General features: G+C 41.8%; 1 protein-coding gene across 1 annotated transcript in view; it reads right to left on the bottom strand.

The window, feature by feature from the left end:
• Positions 1-22,076, bottom strand: part of POLRMT (RNA polymerase mitochondrial) — a 36,941-nt gene extending 14,865 nt beyond the window's left edge. The window contains exons 1-13 of the mRNA XM_018560565.1: positions 21,996-22,076; positions 19,184-19,668; positions 14,125-14,255; positions 12,189-12,372; positions 9,518-9,667; positions 9,139-9,306; positions 4,908-5,078; positions 4,525-4,764; positions 3,422-4,207; positions 2,550-2,672; positions 1,085-1,207; positions 818-997; positions 423-509 (exon numbers count right to left, since the gene is read on the bottom strand). Coding sequence (XP_018416067.1) covers positions 423-509; positions 818-997; positions 1,085-1,207; positions 2,550-2,672; positions 3,422-4,207; positions 4,525-4,764; positions 4,908-5,078; positions 9,139-9,306; positions 9,518-9,667; positions 12,189-12,372; positions 14,125-14,255; positions 19,184-19,668; positions 21,996-22,050 — 2,883 coding nt within the window. The 5' untranslated portion in view covers positions 22,051-22,076. The remainder of the gene's footprint in view (positions 1-422; positions 510-817; positions 998-1,084; positions 1,208-2,549; positions 2,673-3,421; positions 4,208-4,524; positions 4,765-4,907; positions 5,079-9,138; positions 9,307-9,517; positions 9,668-12,188; positions 12,373-14,124; positions 14,256-19,183; positions 19,669-21,995) is intronic.
• Between the last annotated feature and the right edge of the window lie 1,202 nt (positions 22,077-23,278).

Genomic DNA, 23,278 nt, shown 5'->3' with positions numbered 1-23,278 from the left:
GATCTCCCCATCGGAGATCATCTGATCTTCATGTTGGTTTAGACTCAAGGGGCAGCTGCTTTGGGCACCTGTATATTATGGGGCACAGGGCAGTTGCCCCTTTCGCCCTGCGGGAAAGAGAGGTCGGATTGACATCCCTATCTGCAGGCCAAAAGTGACCGGTCCGCGGACCACAAATGGCCCGTGGGCCAGTACTATGGGACCCCTGATTTAAAGGATATTTTATTACAGGTATTTATATAGCACTGACAATGTACGCAGCACTTTACATAGTTGCACATTCATATCAGTCCCTACCCTCAAGAAGCTTACAATCTAAGGTATAAAGCTATTAAGAAAACAAAAGAAGACTCTGATCTATAAGAGAAATATTGGAAGATTAGGAAAACATGACAGTGACATACTAAATGGACTAAATTTACCTGAATCTCTCTTGTGCCAGTAAACATCTTTTTTAGACTGCTGAAGACTTGCTCGACCAAATAACGAGAGGCTTGCCAGTTGTATTCCTGTGCAAAGAAAAATAAAAACACAACATACTGAAGAAAAAAAAAAGACCAAGGGCATGAATGTTGAATAAATTCATGTGTATTGCACTTCAATAGGAACTCAGGAACTATATAAAATTGAAAGTTTTATTTTAAAAATCTATTAAGTACAGATTGCCATATATTGTTCATGAAGTAGTCAAAAGAATAGCAGAAATCTTGCTATTATTATTGTTGTATAGAATATTCAGGATCTAAGATCTGTTGCCTGTGTCCTTCAATGAACGGGAGAGAAATGGTACATTTATAAATTCATACAGTTATATCACCTGTGGAAAGGAGTCTGTCTCACGGAGTCTCTTTTCAATCTGAAGACGCCCTCCATATTTAGTTACACCATAGACTACGGTCATTACTGTCTGCTTTACTATTTTACGCCCAATAAAGCCTTCTAGGACCTGAGCAATCTTTATTCCTCTCTTGGCATCCCTTTGGCGCAGTTCCTCCACCTGAGTGCAAGACAATGGCATACTTAGTATAGAACTGATAAAAGGGCAAAGCCTTTGTCATCAAATTGTAATTGCTAGGTGTCTCACCTTTTGAGCAACCTCACTGTAAACATCTTGGGGGGTATCGCATGGCATCAAGTTCACAGACTTTGCTCCAATTTCATCCCTTCCAAGGGCAGCATAATGCTGGAGGCCATTACATGAACCATCCTAGAAAGGAACCAAACCAAAGCAATTAAAATATCCAAGACGTCTTGCAGTCTGGCTAAAAGATTGTTAAAAGGCCTACAATGCCTAATAAAGTTGATGTAAAAACAAAACTTTTTGTGTTTAGTTTTGGATAGAGTGGTGTCAATTTTTTTTTCTCCATCTGGGTGAAAAATCTAGGTAGAGTCACCCCTCTATTTGTCCTGGTAGCCACTGTCACAGAAAATGAGGGGCAATCCAAAATGTTAAAGTTTTCACTACAGCAGGAGGTGAAAGGAATTTCTCCAGGACTTCTCCCCAGTGGGACAGAGACTGCAAAAATAAGCTGATAGAGTTTTTACACATTCCCTATTCTATGGAAAGTTTTGGCTATATATAAACATTAATTGTTCCAAAATCCCTAAATAAAATGTGGGCTACACTGTGATGTGGCAAGTAGCAGTGGAAAACATTAATATACATTATTATTATTATTATACAGGATTTATATAGCACCAACAATTTGCGCAGCGCTTTACAAAACATGAGAAAGTATTTGAAAAAAAAAAAAAAACTCCTGACCTGACAGCATGAGCACAGATACTGATCACCTGCAGGGAAGTGGCACTAGGAACATTACCAGAAAATAAATTCCCCCAGCTCCTGCCAATGTTTTATCCCTTTAAAACACTGCAAGTACACAAAAATACCTGTTGATCCTGCCAGGGTTTCTCTATCTTTCTGTAGTAAGCTGACAATTCTGCCTTTGCTGCACTGAAATCCCATGCACTGTTGTCAGCCCTGCATGGATTTTTACCTTTTGGACTATAGAACTCTGCACACACTGTGTGCATGGAAAGGGCTCTAAGAAGGTATAGCTCTTGGGTGGAAGGTGGCAACATCTGTAGTTACTGACCTAGGGAACCCAGTTGATCCATTCTCGCAGCAGCAGCCCGTCAAATAGTTTTACTCCATGTCACAGGAAGTAATAAAAGCTGTTTCTGGCTACAGGAACAGAGTAAAAGACAAAAAGTAATGCTTGGGCATGCTCTAGATCAGGGGTAGGCAAACTCTGGCCCTCCAGCTGTGGTGGCACCCATTAGATAATGTAAGACTCTGACATTCACATGCAGACTTCTAGAGGCAAATGAATCAGGGGATTTATAGTTTCACCACAGCTGGATGGCCGGAGTTTGCCTACCATTGATCTAGAGGGGAAAAGGGAGGCTCGAGGGTAAATGTATGTCATGCCTATACAAATACATAAAAAAAAGATATGTCAGGACACTGAGCAAAAGGGCAATACATATAGAGACCTCAAACTATACATCATAATAAATGTGGGTTTAGCAATTAGCATATGTACCTGATGCACAGGGAAGTAGGATATGTATTTGGCGGGATCCGGGGAACGTATAGCGTTTGCAATTTCCATGCAGCATGCCAGGGATTGCCAAGGCTCATCAGTCTCCATCCACCATTTCCTACCCTGTGAAGAATAGGCAAGTAATACAGCATGTAAACAATACAGCAAACACTCAAGAAAAGAATGGGAAGGGCTAATATTATTATTGAAAAGTATAACCCTTTTGTGATCAGATGTCATTGATGCCAAGCCAAATTCAGCAGAAACGGCATACGTTGGTTAACCACTTCCAGGCCACAATACTTCTATATACGGCGGCCCACGGAAGTGGTTAAAACAAGAACACAACTGCCGTGTTCTTGGTGTCATTTTTAACAGTGGGTCTTCCCGCAACGATGGGAGAGAGATTCAGCGGCTTCCAGCTGCTGATCTCTGCTCAGATCCCTGGACCCGGAAGTGATGTGTATTACATCACTTCCGGTGTCACCATTTATATTCTCCGGCTCACACATACACACGCAAAACACACTTTGGTGCGCCTACGTGCAAAAACGAGAATTGCGCTACACTTCATTCTGACCTTAGCACTGTTAATAGGTGGCACCGCAGATAAATACTGCAGCTTGAAGAAAGGTGGCAGTGTTCACCTGCAGGCTTTTTTAATTGCCATAGTGATCACATGATCAGGAACCACACTGATTGGTTCCTGGTCATCAGTGGAGTACCCCAGCTGTCAGTGGCAAAATGTGAGCTTCATGCTTTGAAAGGGGAGGAAGTTTATTAAAGCATCCTTGGCATGTGCTATTGTGCTGAGAAACATTAATAACCATATTTGGGGGGCTGCAGGGGTTAAAAAAAAACACTGTGCTTACAGTTAATGGGTGATCAGCAGAATCCAAAATGTCCTCCATAATTTCATCAGCATACTCTTTCCTCTGTTGAAGTGAGCTTCTCTTTTTGAACCCGGTAAGGTTGATGAGATGGATCTTCAACCAATCTAGGCCTTTTTGCCCAAGTGGGTGGCCTTCAGCAAACAGTAGCAATGCCCGGGTCACATCGCTACCCAAATGATTAAAATACGGAGGACAGGGGTAGGTGCGGCCCCGAAAATCCATGTTGTGTGGGAACCAGAATATCTGGTCTCGCAAATGATTGGCGATAGACAGATTATAAAGTGCATACATTCGCAGGCTGTACATCTCACTTGCTTTCTTTCGGCAACGTGCCAGCTCTTTCTGATGTGCATATCTTTCCAATGAGCTCACCATCCCAGATAACAGCCCTGGAACCACAGGAGCTTCAGATAAAGGTGGTGGAATGTCCAGCTTATCATTGCCTTTATCATTAAAGATCGAAATAATAATATCCAGAATAGGTTGGTTAACGCGCCATGGGCATGCTCCAAGTTGATTAATTGCATCCAGCACTGGGTAGAGTTGGCCTGTAGGACACTTGTCCAGCAGCAGCTGATGCTGTACTACTCCCTCATTGCAGCGCATAAGTTGTGCAGGAGACAATAAATAGGGACCAAATTGAGGAGAAATCCAGGGTAATGGGGGACACTTCATTGGCATAACAGCAGCATCAAACGTCAAAAGTGTTTCTTCTGCGTCCTGAAGGATTTGGCTGTAAATTGGGTGTGGTTTTATAAGCCCAACCTATGAATAGAAACATTGGGCATGCCAGGAATTCATTATAAAGGACAGAGGTCAAGACGTAACAGTAAAGTAAAGCAATACATTAAAGCTCGGAAGAGGAGGGTCTACATAGAAACAAAAAAAATTACATAAAATCTTCAATATTTAAATTTGTTTTTGTGTGACCTGGATATTCAATATACAGGTCACACTCTTTTACACACGGCAAGGATAAAGTATTGTAGAACACCAACTGGTAAATTTTAGAAGCTCTTAAAACTACACAAAGATAGCAGAAGACAAGCAATAATTATCCAATGATTGCAATGATTACTTACCTGTTGTGTGGTTCGGAAGGAATATATGTGGTAGAGCACTGGAATAAGTTTGGGATCACAGCGAGGGCTCAACAAGTTATTTTTTATTTTTATGGTCTTAACCAATAAATCTCCTAGGTGTGTGCCCAACTGCATCAACAGAAAGCGTGGCCAAGGCGAGTTGGTCCTAAAAACAGATGTGCCTCCAAAGGTTTCAAATACCACATTTTCCCACAATTCCCGAGGAAGAAAGTCAGAAATCTGCATGCAAGCAGACAGATGGAATAAGATTAATACAGCAACTATAAACATGCCAGCCTTATAAAGGCTAATATACCCTAACCTCATTTATGTCTATTTCCTAATATATTACTGAATGTGTGCTTAGTTCAAGTTGGCCTTACCTTTCCCTCCTTGGAGAGCAACTTGCAATATTCCTTGTACACTAACCGGATCCTATCCATCTGATCGCCCTGCAACTGTTGGCGAATAAAGAACTTACTGTAGATCTTCAAGCCAATATTTCGACAGATGTAAAAGAATGATTCTCCCGTAGGTGGAATCCTGCTCAAAATCTATAGAAGATAATAAATTCAGAAACTAGAGTCATGGAATTGAATCAGTATATACCTCAGGATTTCTGTTAGGGTCTATACATGACGGTATATATAACATTGGAAGCATCAAAGGCATTATGATTAGATAAGAAAAATAACCTACAACAAAACTACTCAACTACTGACAATAAAACTTTGTTTTATTCTCCACATTTACTGTATATAGCACGGTTGTATTACACAGCACTATACAAACTTCTTTATTTGGAGTGTACAAACTACACCTCACTAAGGTCCCCGCACAGCAGTGCAGTGTGCTGAGCTGCAGTGTCATGCAGTGAGCTGTGAAAATATGCAGCATGTCTGTATTTTTCTGTAGCACAGCGCACATCACACCAGCCCTGTGGTGTGAGCAAGGCACATAGAAAACAACTGTTTTCTATGGGCCCTAACGGTGACCTGTGTTTTTCATGTACAATTAAACGCAGGTCACCTCTATATGTGTTAACGTAGTTTCAGAGTTTTCGGCGACGGGCTTTTAAAGTCATTCAGTATATTCACTGGCAGGTGCATTTGACCTGCAGCTGACCTCCTGCTGCCCTGCATTCATCTGCTTCAAGTGGGTTGTGCATTCCTATAGACTTGCATGGGAATGCAAAACCTGTCTGACATGAACAAAAGTCTGTCAACACAGACCTTACACAATCTTGAAATGCACACAAACGACACAAAGATGGTGTTCCTTATGCAAATGAAATGCATATTCAGATAGGTCACTGGCACTCCAGAGCAGTGCCAAGTCAATGTCTTTTTTGACTATGGTAGTGTAACATCTCACAGCTCTGAGATGATCAAAGATCTCAAAGCTGTGAGATGTTACACTACCATAGTGACTCTCTATCTGAATTTGTATACAATTTGCGGAGGCATCTGCTGTCACTGCCGCACCCACCCTGCTTTTTGGGCTTTTTTTCTGGTCAGTAGTGCAATAGGATACATTTTGTTCTAAGTCTTGATGCAAATGAAACACCGGATCTCAATGCTGTAAAGTAGGAGAGCTATAGTATCTACTTTGCTGCCCAATGTAAATAGTGGTAAGGGCTACTTGTGTGTAAGGGCAAGTTCAGACCATTTTCCGCACCAGATCTGTAACGCAGTGGATTGCGTTTTGCCACGTTTGGATTTTTTTGTAGCTTAAATTGGTCTTACAGATGCATTCCAGTGCGTTTGTATGCGTTTTTGATGGGTTTCTATGTGTTCCAGTAATTTTCTTGTCTGGTCTGGAACGGACTGCACTGGTGTGAAAAGAAGACATAAATAGCATAGGGATACATTAGGTGCATTTTGGGTTTGGAAACAATCTGCTCTGGTCTGGAGATGATCCAGACATGGTGGGAATGGGCCCTAAAGGTTACCTATGCAGTCCTGATGTTAAGATTCTGCTCTATGGAGTTTATCAGTGATCTCCCACCCTTGCTGCTCTGTTGCTGTGGTTCTGCAGTATAGGGGAAGATACTGAAGAACATCTTGGTTTTGGATCTCCATATATGAAATTTTCCCAGTTCTATAAACACCCTGCATTAGCCAACTACCTCTAGCCAAATTAAATGAATATTTCATCAAAGAGTTAAATCAGCATATAATAGTAATAACAAAAACCTATTTTGTATGTTACACACACTGGTATACACCAAAGAGACATGCAACGACACAACAAAAGTCGGCAGACAAAACACACCTTGAATATATCTTTACATGGAAAGACTTGTGTAAAGCTACAAACATACATAAAACAGTTTTCCCATGGTAGCACAAGCGTGGAAAAAAATACATCTCCTATATAATTTTTCTATATGTAGCAACTGCTCATTTTCTGGAGACAGGATAAGCTGGGGAAGTGGTCGCTACGATTCAATGCAAAGTAAGATAAGCTTCGGATCAAAATAAAAATAGCAGCAGCTGCTTGTAGATAATAGAAAAATAATTATCAGATTAAAGGGCACATCAAAGCATGATAAAACATTGGGTGTATTAAAAAGAAATACTGGAAGGAGGCTGTGCAGTTCAGCGTCTAAGATTTTCAAAATTGCTCAGCAGAGTGACTGCCATTATAGTGTATATCTACTGATTTGTGACTGATAAAATAATAAGGACATGGAATGAGAAAAATAAACATCAATCTGACAGATGTATGATTAAATAAGATTCGTAATTCCTACTTTGCAAAAAATGTGTGCTGGAGCTGCTGGCCCCTCATTCTGAGAATGAGGTTTTCTGGCTATTATGCCAACCTTCTGCCTTTAATACTTCCTGGAACATGTATACACTGGGTCAATCCAGACTTCTCCCTGGCTTCAGTTGCTGCCTGCTTGTTCTGGGTCAGACTGAATCCATAGACAAGAAGGTTTGATCTTCTGGGAACCACGCAGCTCTCAGTGGTTTCTTCCTCTAGCCTGACGTCACTACTGTATCCTACAGTGACTTGAGGTCAGGAGGAAACCTAGGAAGGTCTCATTCACACTTTGAGGGGAATTTATCAAAACTGGAGCAGACAAAATCTGGAGCAGCTGTGCATGGTAACCAATCAGCATCCACTTTTCATTTTCAAACCTTAACTGAACAAACTGAAGAGAGAAGCTGATTGGTTGCCATAGGCAACTGCTCCAGTTTTGATCAATTCCCCCCTCTGTGTTTAAGGGCAGACAGCAAATTCCTTTGTGACATTCAGTGGTGTTCATGTGAACAGCTGTGGGAGGAAAGCCCTATACATAGTTACATAGTATTTGAGGTTGAATAAAGACATATGCCCATCAAGTCCAACCTATGTGTGTATGTTCCTATTGGTGTGTAGTATGTATAGGTCCCTTGCGTGTTATCAATTTTAGGAGTACTTGTACCCCTGTATATTACGGTCCCTGAGGAAATCATCCAATCGCCTCTTGAATGATTCCACACTTTCAGCAGAAATCACAGCATGTGGCAGCGAGTTCCAGACCTTGACCGATCTGACTGAGAAGAAACCCCTTCGCCTCTGAAATCTTTTATCCACCAATTTTAAGTGGTGGCCTCTCGTCCTTGTCATCGAGTTAATTGTAAAAAGTTTGCTGCTAATGTTACTATCCCCGGTAAACATTTTATACATGAAAATCATTTCCCCCCTCAATCTCCTGACTTCCAAGGAGAACATGTTTAATTTTAGTAGCCTGTTCTCATAACTCAGGGCCTCCATCCCCTTTATGAGTTTGGTTGCCCTCCTCTGCACTCTTTCCTGTTCAAGGACATCCCCCCAGTTCACTGGTGCCCAAAACTGGACCGCAAACTCCAGATGAGGCCGAACCAGTGATCTATAGAGTGGCAAAATTATAGACTTGTCCCTGCAAAACATTCCCCTCTTAATACAGGAAAGGACTCTTCTTGCTTTGTTAACCGCAGCCTGACACTGCAAACTATTTTTCAGCCTGTGGTCTACAATGACCCCCAAATCTGTTTCCCTTTCGGATTTTCCGAGGGGAGCTCCCATTAATGTGTAATCCATTTTCTTGTTTTTAACCCCAAAGTGCACAACTCTACATTTATCCACATTAAACCTCATCTGCCATGTAGTTGCCCATTCCCCTATTTTATCCAGATCCCCCTGTAATGTTATAGCGTCAGATTCAGTGACTATTCCCCTCCCGATTTTGGTATCATCAGCAAACACTGAAACATGGCTATTTACCCCCTCCGCAATATCGTTAATGAATAGATTAAACAGCATGGGGCCCAGCACAGACCCCTGCGGAAGGCCGCTCATGACCCTAGCCCATATACGTCTGCATGTAATTGGACATGCACTCTTGTAGGGACAATCATCCGCAATCAATCTGTGCAGAGGACCCAGGAGATCAACACTTCTGGACTTGTTGGTTTCCCAGTGGACTTAGGGGGACTAACATTTGGGAATGGAGAAGTGTTTGGCAGTGCAGGCACTGGGAAAGATGAATACTTGTTTTAAAAGATAACAAAGGTTTAAATAATATTTTGCAACAACATGTATAAGCAATCACAAAATATTTGATGAATGTCATACACTACTGACTTGTAACATAATCTCCACGTATTGCTCATCCTCCAGCAGGCACAGGTAAGGATATAAATGGTGTGGGCGAGCGTTCTTGTACATCTTTTCCAGTTGGCTCTTTGAGTCTTGCAGTGCATGGAGCAGATCTTTTTGCCAGGCAGAGCGGAGACTATCCAACACAGCTCTCTGCAAAACACAACACATCAGTGTTAGGTGCCAAACAGAAAACCCTTGCCTGTAAATACAGCATAACTCTAAAGGACAAGGGCAACAACTTCTACATTTACAATTAACTGAACATAATAAAAAGAGAGGGTTTACAGAAAAGAAGAAAAATGTATACCAATATTTATCAGTTAACTAAACCATGAATAGCATGCACTGCAGATTCCCTTACCGCTTGTATTTTGCCCTCAGTGAGTGGTTTAATAGCCTCCACAGAGTTAATAGTCACTGAATCACAACTCTCAATTCTCAGTTGTTCCTCAAACCGTTCCTGTAAGTTGGATATTGTGAAGTCCATTTTAGGGTAAGACAGAGGAGGCAGCTAAGATACAGACAAGAAAAAAAGTCAGACTTGATTAGGGCTGCAGCGAACGATTATTTTCATAATTGGTTAGTTGCCCGATTATTTTTTCAATTAATCGATTGGTTGTATTAAACAAATCTCTCTCTCATCGTTGCCAACTATTCTCATTATCGATTATAATCGATTAGTTGTTGCAGCACTAGACTTGATTTGGCAAAATAAAAACATATGTGGCATATGTTTGCAATACATGCACACTTGCCCATGTGTTTTCCCTTTACATATGCTTCAACTACAGAAACTTAAAAAAAACAAAAATTCACTTTTGTGCTTTATGCCGGTTGCATTGAGACCACAATGGTCTTGTATTTAGATCTAGGTGACATTTCTAGTCTCTGTTTTGTTTAGACATTTCAGTTAGCTGCTACTAGTGAGAATTAGCAGGGGCCGGCGATATTTAAGGGTATTTACCTACAACGTCGACCGTTCATGGATAGGATTTATGTCTTTTGTGATACATTTTGATACATTTGAATTTTTAATAAAGTTAATTTTTTCAGTATGTTGTTGAGAGGAACATCTCCTTTGTGGTGTTGTAGTCACATTTCCCCCCCCATTTATAGGTTGTGATTAGGGCACCTGCAAGATATTTGTATGGGTGAGACTCCCCCAATGGTAAAATTTGTACGACTGGGTTCTTCTTATAATCTTGAAAAGTACATATCCGATGATCCTGCCAGAAATCTAACAAGCTCCTCATTTTCTGTTAGCTGATAAGGCTACCTCAGGTACACTAAAACCCCAACCAGTATTGTCAACCCTGCCTGAATTCTTCTCTGCTGGACTACAGAACCCAGCCTAGCCGCAGAAAAAATAAACTAAACTGATAAGAGGCATGGAGGAGCTCAGCTATGAGGAAAGATTAACTGACCTGAATTTGTTCTCTCTGGAGAAGAGGTGATTAAGAGGGGACATAATCACTATGTATAAATGCATAAATGGTCCATATAGTGAGCTTGGTGCAAAATGATTCCCTTTAAGGTCACAGCAAAGGTCACATCGCCCGGCTTCCTGATTGCCTCTGAAACCGGTGTTCTAGAAAAAGAACCCCAGGCTTCAGAGGCTGCATTGCTTCCTGACCAATCAGGAAGCCGGGCGGTGAGTCATGAGATGCTGTTCCTGATTAATCAGGAAGCCAGGCTGCCCGCCAATCAGGAAGCCTGGCGGGACGTCATGACCCGCCTCCCAGCTTCCTGATTGGCTAGGAAGCCGGCTTCACTTGTTTCTAGGCAGCATGGCTTTCTGACCAATCAGGAAGCCATGCTGCAAAACAGGTAAGCAGGAGAGGGGGCAATGTTTTAGTTATTAATTTTTGTTGTTAGTAGTTCTGTGTTTTATTAGTTGTGTGTTTTTTAAGGAGTGTGTGTGTTGTGTGTGTTTTACTGAAGATATGTATGTGTGTGTGTTTTAATAAGAGTGTGATGTGTGTTTTAATGCGTGTGTTGTAAGAGGCAGACTGTGTGTGTTTTAATGTGTGTGTTTCATTACGTGTGCGATGTGTGTGGGTGTGTGTGTGTTTTATGTTTCTTTTTTGAGTGTGTGATGTGTGTGTTTTATTGAGCGTATAAATGTTTGAATATGTGTGTTTCCCTATTTTGCCTAAGCAGTGATGTTGAACTTTTTTTTTAAACCCCAGCGCCCAAACTGCAATACAATACTAAACTTATTTTCAGTGCTGGCACTTTTGAGATAATTACATAAATTTTGCAGTTTGGCCACTCGGGTTCAAAAACCCGAGTGCCATTTTTTTTAACCTGCTGGAGCAAATTTGGCCGTGCTTCATGAGGGGTATTTGTTTTTTTCTTTCCTCTTAATCAACTGTGGGTATATGTTCCTGTATATGGGGGTTTTCAATTAATGTATTCATTGGGGGTTTTTTTTATTGGTTGAACTCGATAGACTTGTGTCTTTTTTCAACCTGTCTATGTAGCTGTGTAGCCAAAGTCGCCATATAACTCAAACTGCTATCCAATCAATTTCTGCAAGGCTGCGGAGGTAGTTTTATCTCTGCAATCTTATTTAGCATCTTTTATTCTAAGGATAACCTACGCTATCTGAGTAAATTAAACGTGGTCTCTCTGATACTGCCAAATACATGGCTATATTCAATTTTAATAGTCTTCAACTGCTTACAGATATTACCAAAATATTACTTTAAAAACTGTGATATGACAAGGCATTTAGACTTCCACATCGTGGTAATGCAAGTAACATGCATAACTACACTGCCATTCATTTTACAGCTGTGTTGTAGTACCCCGCAAGGTAGTGCACTGCAGTCCATTACAAAAAAGAGGGTCACAGACAATTTTTGGTACATTAGGGTAAGTTGGCATTCTATTAATTTCAAAGGACTGCCTTTACTAATCGCATGTGCATACACCAAATAACCATTGTTTCATTGTAATAGGCTAAATGAACAAAACATAGAATGTATTTCTTTTTACATCCTCCTACAATACATTTCAGTCCAACTTACTTTCTTATAGAAATGATCAACCAGTGGATGATCTATAATGATTTCATCTCTAGAAGGTGGCTTGAAGGCTGGCCTGACCCGATGGATGGCATTCAGCACCATCTGCTTTTCATCTTCACGATATGTCAAGTCCTCAAAAAGCTGTTCAAGTGACATTCCATCCTTCTTCATCTGATTCAAGCAACTAGAAAGAGATTGAACTAATGATAACACCTTAAAAGAGAAAAGACCATGAAGCCCAACTCCAGGCAAAACATTTTATTTTGTTTTGGAGAACGGGAATGAGTTGGAGACCCTGTCATTGGAGACGATGTCTCTGAAGGTGAGATTTGCCCTCACTTTCTGTCAGGACAGCAGAGAAAATGGTAACTTTGCACAATGTTTTTATTGCTATTGTGCCTTGCTGTCCTGGTGCAAACCAATCCCATTTCTTGTACGCAAGTACCACAGGAAAAGAAAGCGAAGGAAAATATCCACAATCATTTCTATAAAAAAGGGCTGGAGTTCAGTTTTAAAATTAGAACAAATAAGTGCACAGTTGAAACGTTTTACCTGCCAATATATTTGTAAATATGTTCGGCTAGTCTTGTGATTCACACAATCCAGCCACAAAAACACTGCTATTAAAAGACAGAGTAAAAAATGTATGGCCAAAAATGTCAGTGTGTCCACTCACCTTTAATATGCACAGTGCAGAACCTGTGCCATTCTCTACATGAAACCAGATAGAGTGGATGCAAGCTGCTTTTTGCCACAATCCTGTATGCAAGCGTTTAATTCATCATGATTAAACACTATAGAGGTACACTCCAGTCAAAGTGGAAAATTACACCTTCAGATACATACATGAAGCATAGCCCACAGCCATGAAATACAAATGTCTTTCAGACACAGGAATACTGCACTGGTCCACCCCAATGTCTTTTTTTTTTTTGCAATCTGGTGATCCTGGAACATGCCTGCAAGTAAAACTGCAATTCACATTTGCATGCTCCATCTACCTCCCACATTACAGAAAGCCTGGTAAAAAAAAAATGCCAGTACTAAGATGTTTCTCACAGACATCAATCAGATTTAAACCTGCATTTGAAGTTTTAAAAGAGGACTACGGGGTCAGTGTTTTTTCCCATAGTTCTCTTTAGAGTCACAGGAGGACATATACTAGCCTCTTTCGGTGACCCAAAGCTCAGTATATAGCGAGCTATTACCCGCGATATACTAAGACCGCCGCAGCCGGGATGGATCCCGACAATACTGTTGAGATCCACCCAGCTGTGTGAGTGACAACTGGCTCTGCCTATCTAGGGGCAAAGTCAGCTGGAGCACCCTCTCCTGTTCGTTCCTCCACTCAGTGCTGGAGGATCGGAGAGGGGAGGCGGAAATCACTGACAGACACCGCTCACTGCATTGAGACGATTGGGAAGTGAGCAGATCGGTGCATGTTTCTGCTCACTTCCCGATCGATGGAGACGACCTGTGACAGCTTCTTTGTCACAGGTCGGCTCCATCTATGAGGATGAGTGGAAATCCCTTCCCTCTAGTTCTCCTTTAATGTAACAAGTGGTATAAGAAACAAAGAGAGAAGCACAGGCTTCAGGAAGTGGACTCCTATTGTCCTTTTCTGGAGCACTGTGGATGAAGATTAAAGGAGAATTATGAGGTGAGTTATTTTCACTCAGCCTCATAATTTGGGAACAAAAGTAACCACCCTCCAGAAGGAAGGACAGTGTCAGAGTGATACCCAAATAAGATATATTTTTGTCGTTAAGGTACAAATGTATTTTTAAGATTGAACTCCTGAGTTTAGTGTCACTTTAACATGGAACAGAAATGTCAGTTATGTCACTTAAGTCTCCTCTGAACACTTCACTGTTAAACACTATGACCTGTGAAAACGACTGCACTGAAGACTACTACAAAAGGAAGTTATTTGTACCTTTTAATGCCTTTTATGTTATTTTCATTGCGACCAAAAGCTTCTAATGCTGCAGCATACGAACCAAGATTTGGTTTTAGTCCAAACTTTTCCATCATTGTAAAAAAAAGGCCAATTTCAACCAATAAGCCCTATAAAACAAGTATAGGATAGACCAGTCAAGGAATGAATAAAGTATGCTGAATCACAAGATAACTAGTCATTACGGTATGAAACAACATTGTCACTTAAAATGATATTAAAGTCAAAAGGTTTCAAAGCTATTTCAAATGCTAATTAAATAATTTACAATGGATGCTGCTCCTTGTTGTTTAAACGTTCTAGTTTCTGTAGAATCAGCTGATGCCCTGAGCACTGGCCCTGATATTCTGTTTTACTGTGGCTTCTTTCCCTTGCGGGGTCCTATGGAGCCACTCTTGTGTGTTATAGTAAGCTGTGTGAGTCCCCACAAACACACATATTAGGCCTGATGAAGGGGGACCCTGCATGGCCCCGAAACGTTGCCTTGTAATGTGTCATAATGCATGAATAAAGAAGTTTGGACACAACTTTTTCGGTGTGCTGGTGACTTTCCTTAAATTACTTACAAGCACACAGGTACAGCTAGGCAAGATACTCCTCTGCTTCTCCTTTCACCAAGCTAGTACACAGGACAGTTGCTAGAGACTGAGCTTTCCCTTGTGATCTTGTACTGGACAGGAATTTCAGGGAAGTGGAGCTGAGCGGATTGGAGCCAGCTGATTGGTAACATGATGAGTGTAAGTGCTTGGGCAAAACATTTTAAGAAATATGTTACTTGGCAATGCATATTATTTGATCTGGATTTATTATTAAAAAAACATTGGAAGAGTTTAAATACTACTTTAAAGCAGAACTCCAGGATACCACCATACTGCAAGGGTTAAGTGCTCGTTTGTGTCGTTAGTGCTAAAATAAAGATATACTCACCCAAATTTCAGACCCAGCAAACTGTCAATGCGCTACCTCCAGCATGTTCCCTCCACCTCCGCAAACTGGAATGTTCCTCAGCGTCCTCACGTCTATGTACAGTGTATAGACGTGATGAATTACTGGACACTAGACCACTGCAGAGGAGGGGGAGAGACATTTCAGGGACCGGTCTAATAAGAAGCCCTCTCCAAGCTTTGGGTGAGTAATTCTTAGTTTTTTTAAGCTAAACACAAATGAGCAGTTAACAATAACAGTGTGGGGGTAGCTCCACTGCAAGAGTAAAAAAAAAATCCTGGAGTTCTGCGTTAAGGTATATGAAAAATGCTTCAATACTTATCATAGGTTTATCAACCAAAAATCCAGGAAAAACACATGATACAAATGTTATAAATTGGGTTGCAGTTCAGTGAGTAAAATAAGTATTTGATCCCTAAGCAAAACATGACTCTGATCATCAAGATGTGGTCACTTTGGAAGGAGGTCCATAAGGAGGTAAACCTTGGGTGCCAGTGTTGGAGGATCAGAGCAGGGCTCCAAATCCACACTGCCCAGGGCAGTAGTAAAGGAGTATAAGCCATCAGGTGAGTGTGTAAGTTTTACCATTGCGGCAGGACTGGAGGATACCCCCACCTGCAAAGAATATCAGGATTTCCCTTTTATGAGATGTAGCACCCTCCACCTGCCAAAAATTCTGCAAGAGAAAAGGCAAAGCACCTGTTACCATCCATGAGGACAAGGGCCTATTCCCCACAACCCCTCAGTGTTCACCTGTCTACCAGTTGTCACAAGCAGCACTGGACTGGACCAGCATCTGTTTATTCTTCCAGACAAGGCAGAGTTTAATGTCGCAGTGAGTGAAGGGGAGAGTTATACCAGGGAAGAATTCAGCTCGACTTTAGGTCGGTGTCTGTGAGCAGAGCCACACAGTGACAGCAGTAGTATGTCTGTAGAGGGGACTCCCTGTCCAGGCCTGCAGTATATAGGGGAGATGGGGAGCGGGAATCCCACCGCTATTTTATGAGTGCTGCAAGGTGCAGCCAGAACCGGGTCTCGGGGGAGGGGAATGGGGGTGAAGCCTCTATATCACTCGTTGATGCTTTTCTGCTGCTGCTCCCTTTTTGTGGATATGTTGCAAGGAAGACAAGAACATATTTTATATTCTCACTAAGGCAGGGCTGGACAATTCCTGGATGCCAGGTCGCCATTGTAACTGAATCTCCCCGGTGGCACAGTCATTGACAGCAGGGACAAGAGGATCGTGAAAAAACGTGCAATGCAGTCACAATGACACTGTAGTATCGCCCAGTGGACATGAGATGGTGCTGTGCTCAAACTGCAGACAGAGGAGAAACAAAAAGATCAGAAGTAGAGAGTTATGCAAAAGAGATCAAAAGCCAGCTGCGATCAGTGAGAGTGGAGGCACAAGGTGTGAGCCAGCCAAGGGTGGGGCACATTACCAGATGATTACCAGACAGTCAATGTTGCACAAGACAGAGTGCTCTAAGCCCTGCTGGTGTGTAAAAAAATGCACATGTGGCTCAGGTAATGGCAGCAAACTGTGGTTCCTCAAAAAGATCTCATCAGAGAGACTGCAGGGACTTCAAAGTAAGGCCTCGTTCACACCAGATGCAGTGCGTTCCGGCCCGATTCTGTGGGGCAGGAGGTCCATTGAAGTGAATGGCCCCGTAGCCACGCCCTCCAGCCGCCATGCGATCCGGTCCGGTCCGAACAAAATGCTGCAGTGCCATTCACTTCAATGGACTGCCCCGTCCTGTCCCACAAAAAAGTGAGCAGGCCGCAATAGAGACAGTGCGTTCTGGCCAGAATCAGCCCGGAGCGCACTGCATTTGGTGTGAACGAGGCCAAAAAGTGACAGTATGGCCAACTCACACAGTAAGTCTTCAGAGAAAGGGCAAGAGCTGAGACAATGCCAATGACTTTGGATGTGGAAAGCATTCCGGAGGTAACTTGTTACCAAAACAGGATCTGAAAAATGCCTGACACAGAACACAGTGCCTGAGGGCCTGGTCACATGAGTTTCAGGTCCTGATCAGGTGCGGATCTGCAGACGAGGTGCTATGTGCTTTTGCCGCGTTTTTGATGCGTTCCAGTTAAAAAAAAAAAAAACATTTTTTTTTTTGCTGGAGTGGGGCAGTATGTTAGCTGCAGTGCAGTGCATTTTTGACGCGTTTTCGGACCGTTTCCTGACCGTACAAAATGTGACATGCAGTATGTTTCTGTCGTAACCTGAACGGACTGCGCACGTGAGAACTGTAGCCCATAAAACACATAGTGATACATTGGGATGCATTTTTAGTGCAGGAGCGTACGGATCAGGTTAGCACAGAAAACGGACGTCGTGTGAACAGACCCTTAAGGTCCAGTCTTGTGACGTGCAGGTATGGCACTCTAAAGCTAAGATAAGGAAAGGCCTATCCAGATAGCTGCGATGAAGAAACCAGCAGAAGCAGCGATCCATCCTTCTAGGACACTAGTGAAAATCTGAACCATGCTGGGTAGAAGAGGGGTTATCCTGGCCTACAGATTATATGTGTGCCAGTGTCCAATCCTCCTGTAGGCGGAAGTAAAAGCCGACAGTGCATGACTACATGACTGAATGTACATGTCTCTCAATGGACAATAAGGAAAGTAATTTGCCTGCTCCTCTTCTGGATGTGACAGTCATCATTTTTTTAGGAAGGCATTCAACAAATTTTGGAGTGCGTGTGTGGAAATTTGAACCCATTCAGCCCAAAAGGTACTGATATTGGATGAGAAGGCCTGGCTTACAGTTGACAGCCAAATTAATTCCATGGCGTTCAATAGTATTGAAGTCAGGTATATGAGCAAAGCAAAAAGGTAAAAAGTCACCAGCACTCGATTTTTTGAAAGTAAATATGTCCCTTTATTGGACAAAAGACGTCATAGGGGAGCTTTGTGTTTGCACGGTGCCATCCGTGATTTGGTCACTTCGAGCACCATCATCCTAAATTGGCCGGGACTGCTGTAAGGTGTGCGGAGGGCTCCCTTCCATTTCTACACAGGTATATGAGCAAGCCACTTGAGTTCCTCCTGACCAGACTCATCAAACCATGTTTTTATGGATTGACTTTTTATACAGGGGCACAGTCGCAACAAAACAGAAAATGGCCTATCCTAAATGTCACCAAAGTTTTTCTTCTTTTTCTACAACAGAATACTAAATTAACTGGTGTTTTTTTCAACAATATGTACACCCAGTTAACTTGGGAGCAGAATCTACTGAAAAGTACAGATCTCTAGGGTACTCAATCGCTAAACTGATGAGCGGTAACAGCTTTTAAAACGTCGCCTATGGCCATGTTTGGGCATAGTAGTTTTTGCAATTTCGCAGGCACACGCAATTTTAAGGCGCGACACCTTTGGTGTCTATTTACTTGATGTGACCCCGTCTTTTATATTTTAACAAAAAATTGGGTACTAAAAAGTTTCCTACGGTAGGGAAAACAGGATTTTGTTTCAAAATTGTCCATACATTTTCTTTATAGTAAAAAAAAATGTAAAAACCCCATACATACCACTAAAAGAAAGCTTTATTTGCTCCAAAAAAAATATATAAAAATTAATTTCAGTACTGTACGGCGTTGTATGACGGAATAAATATGTCGGCACTGAATACTGAAAAATGGCCTGGACTCTCGGTTTTCAAGTGGTCATTATAAGATGCAAGCCTACCAAAAAGTGTTTTTTTTTTACTTTAGTGGGTTATTCAATTTGACAGTATCTTCACAGCTTTTTTTCCATGCACTTCAATTCAGGTCAAAAGATCTCACTTTTCCTGTTCAGATCCACATTATGAAAAAAAATGCAACAAGATAACGTAACCTCCATTGAACTAGGGTCACTAGCCGGAAGATCTAACTAAATCTCTACAGAGTACAAGGGGCCAATGGATGACTCAGCCCAACAGAGTTTCCAGATAAATGTAAAGCCCATTTGGATAAGCTAACCCTTTAAATCTGTGAAACACAACTTTTAGACTAACACACTTTAACAACACTCATGTTCATGTACACTTTGCTATCTAGGCTACCTCTTCCTGGTGCTAAAGTACTTATGTTTCACTTACCTTTCTCGCCCATTGTTTCATAAGCAAGTTGAACATTGATACATTAATTAGATGATTTCTTTTTGGGTGTGCTGCATAAAAGAATAAGCATTGCTTGGCCTTGTCCAAATGTCCCAAGAAAATGCACGTTTCCAAGAACAAGTGGATGTTCTGTTGCATAGAACTAGATTGGTTTCCATCATTATCCTCTGCTAGATCATCAGTCTTGAGAGTCTTTTTCTGAACCGTGTTTTGTGTTTTTTTTATTGATTCCGTCTGTAATTGGCCGCGCTTCGGCTCTATAGGAACCTTAGCTTGCAATTTTTCTATATTCTTCTGCTTAGGATTTCTAATGGTTTTATCTCTATGTAGCTTTTGTATCCAGCGCTGACCTGTTTCCAGGATTTGCTTTTCTTCCTCTTGTTGGGCAGACAGTTTCTTATTCCTAGTTTCAAGCAGTGGCAAGCCCTCATCTGCCTGAAGTTGTTGGGCCCGGATCTCCAGGACTGAAAGAGCAGAAAAAGTAAGGAGATAAAGAGAAACCTTAATTATACAATTTATAAAGTTTATACCTCACTTGTGTCTCGTCAACAGAGGCACATCTTTTGCACTTTGACTATAATATGAAAAACTTTAAAGACAGCATGAGCTGAGGGAAACCTGAATTCTTCCATTGCAATCACCTTAGAAACCAACCTTTTTTGGCCATAATTCTCTTTAGGGCCACATGAGGACATATACTAATGTCCCCCTGTGACCCAAAATTCACTAAATGCGGATAGCACAGAGCCGCGCTGCAGTCGGGACGGATCCGGACAATATTTTCGGGGATCCACCCAGCTACCTGATTGACAGCTGGCTTTGCCTCTCTAGAGCTGTGCCCGCCCCTTCCCCTATCTCTCCCTCCAGTCAGCGCTGGAAGAACGGAGAGGGGAGGGGGGAATCCTTGCGGGGAGTGCTGACTTACAGTCACCACTTTCTGCAGGGAGATGATCGGGACGTCAACGATCGGCGGTATGTCATCACTCATTTCATGATCAATAGAGCTGACGTGTGACAGCTGCAGTGTGGCACATCGGCTCTAATTATGAGGATGGGTGTTTTTCACTTTTCCCATGATTCTCCAGTATCCAAATGCTGGTTGTCTGGCTTAATGTTAATTTCTTATTTCTGGATGTTTCCGAGCGCCTTATCTGAAATAAGCATGCAGTAAATAAAGTCAGACAGATTTCACAGCTCCTGATTTGCATTCTTGTTGAAGGTTATAGGAGAGATATTAGATTAGCATGACAACCCACGAACTAGCATTTTCAGTAATGGTAGCCAGCTATTTTCAGCACAGATATCGTTTTACCCATTTTCTGAATGCAGAGACCCTAGAAAATAAAATGGTGGTAGTTACATGTTTTTTATATTACAAAATATTAGCGCTAAAGGTTTCCCCCAAAATTTTAGAAAATTATTTTTATGAAACAGAAAACACAATATAATTAATATTCCTTGATATAAAAGATGAGGTTGTGTCAAGTAAACAGATGCCAAACATGTCAAGCCTCAAAACTGCAAACAGAGAAATCTTTGGTACCCCAAAAATTGTCCATAAGCAACACCTCTACAGGTCATCACTTTAGAGTTAACTGTGAATAATGGCCCTAGAATTATTGCTCTTACTCCAGCCTGCGCGGTGATACCGAGCAATCGGTATTTACACTTATGTTTGCATTTGTAAGTGCATGTATGTGGGGATGGGGCCTTAAAAAATGTTTTGGGGTATATTTTACCTCATTTTAGTGTTTAATGTTTTTTACACCTAACTTTAATGCTATCAGATAAGGGGATAACAAGCCCACTATGTGGTAGCTGATTAGTGGTGACAGGTTCTTTTTAAGGAGACAATAGGGGTCTCCTTAAAAATAGGGGTCTCTCTTGAAGAAAGACAAGCTTTATTTTTTGCCAGATTGCTACTCTGCTGCCTTGAATTGAGCTGTCAGTATCTTATGTTGATATACAGCAAGCTACTGCACAGCCCATCAGGGAAGCAGAGTAGCAATGACAAAGTCTGATTTTTTTGTCACAGTCAAATGCTACAGATACTTTTCTGCACACCATACTTGCTCATTAGGGCGCACTTACTTTACAAGTGTGCTCTTTGTCCAGCAATGCTATATCAATCTTTGGTCCCCAGCTGTGTCCCCTGCTGCCGCCATCTCTGCCGCTGAAACTTCAGGGTTCTTGGAAGTCCTCTTTGGCCATTGGGTGGCGCCACTGATGGTGTGTAACTCCTGCGCATGTGCACAAGAGTTGCATCCTCCCTGGCACACAGCCCATTCAAGGCATCTTAAGGATGCCATTAATGGGCTAGGTGTGTACACTGGACAGCATTTGCACTGCACAGGGTACACAGAAACAGAAAAATTTAAAATGCGAAGGGAGAGAGGAATAATTTTTTTTTTTTAGGCAGGAGACACTTCGCATGTCTCTTCTGCCAAAAATCTCTACCTCCCAGTGAATTTTTATTTTGCTGACTTCGCTTTAAAGTTCACTTCTCATGAGAATGAGAGCTGCTACTATGCAATTCGTTCAACACATCACTAATTTTAAAGAGAACATGCACTTCAAGATTATGTTATCCAGCTCTTGTACAAAGAGGGTGCAATTATGTCCTAAGCTGCAAGCCCAAGAGAAAGATGCAGGCATAGGATTCAGCTTGTTGCCGATCCCAAAAACTCATGTAACTACTCTTTGTAAGGTAAACAGGGGAGAACTATTACAGAATCAGAAGTACACTTTTATTAAAATAAGGTGCATTTCCCTGTAAATTCATTTCACAGACCTTCAAGTAATTCCATTCTACCTCGATCACAGGCTCTGACCTCATCCTTGGGCATTGAAGAGGGCGACCATTTCTGTGTGCTCCCTGCAAAACAAAAAGTGCATTCATAATCAATAGGAAAACTGGAAGCGGCATGACAAGGATATCCACTGAATTGTATTTTTTTATTAAAGTATATGCAAAATAAAAACATAAGTTTGGGTAGATTTAGAGCTCCTGACAAAGTTTTTATTACTGTTCTGTGTCTCTGTTTGGTAAATAAACAGAGGTTTATTGTCGGGATCCCCCCCACTACCTGATTGACAGCCTCTCTAGAGCAAGCTGTGCCCGCCCCCTCCCGTCAGTCCCTCCAATAAGTGCTGGAGGTACGGAGAGGGAAATTCATGCGGGGAGTGGTGACTGAAATGAGCAATCGGCAGTATGTGATCACTCAGTTCTCGATCTATAGAGCTGACGTGCGACAGCTTCAGTGTCACATACCTTCTACAACTATGGTGACGAGTGTATTTCACTAGCCCAGTAATTCTCCTTTAGTAGAGCAAGCAAAAGCTAGAACCCCGGTCATCTTTTTATTGCTGTCTGTGTCCCTGTCCCTCACTTCTCGCATGGGGAAATCTTTGTCACTGTGGAACTAAGGGAAAAGGAAGCACTCTAACAGCGCCCTGAATAGCAGTAAAAACCCAACAATTCTTCCCAACTCTATATAAAACTAAAAGACCTTATCAGGGGCGTAACTAGAACACACAGGGAACAAAATAAAGCGCCTCCATAGTGTAAAAAAGTGATTTCATAATAAAAACACGCAGCTCTAAGGCTGTACTTACAACAATTCAGTTGAATAAAAACCAGCGTCCTCTATCCCTGTTAGCAAAAGGTTTAAGCGTTTCTGGGGCACGCCCCCTTCATCAGAACCTAGTGGGCGTGCCCAAGAAACGCATAAACCTTTTGCTAACACAGGGATAGAGGACGCTGGTGAATTTTATCACTCCAGACTCTCACTGCTAGAGGTTCTGACTTCTCATCCTACTCTACTGGTTTTTATTCAACTGAATTGTTGTAAGTACAGCCTTAGAGCTGCGTGTTTTTATTATGAAATCACTTTTTTACACTATGGAGGCGCTTTCTTTTGTTCCTTGTTTCTTAGACTGGTGGTCAATCTGACCTATGGGAGCTGCCTCTTTCATGTTCGCTGCATCCAATTGCTGGGCACCCTGTAATTGAAGGCGCCGGTATTTTTTGCCAGAACTCACAGGGCCCCATAGCAAAATCTTGTATGAGGCCCT

Source organism: Nanorana parkeri, unplaced genomic scaffold (genome assembly GCF_000935625.1).
Source record: "Nanorana parkeri isolate BGI_ZX_2015 unplaced genomic scaffold, ASM93562v1 scaffold466, whole genome shotgun sequence".
NCBI lineage: Eukaryota > Metazoa > Chordata > Amphibia > Anura > Dicroglossidae > Nanorana > Nanorana parkeri.
This window is presented reverse-complemented; position numbering and strand designations above follow the sequence as displayed.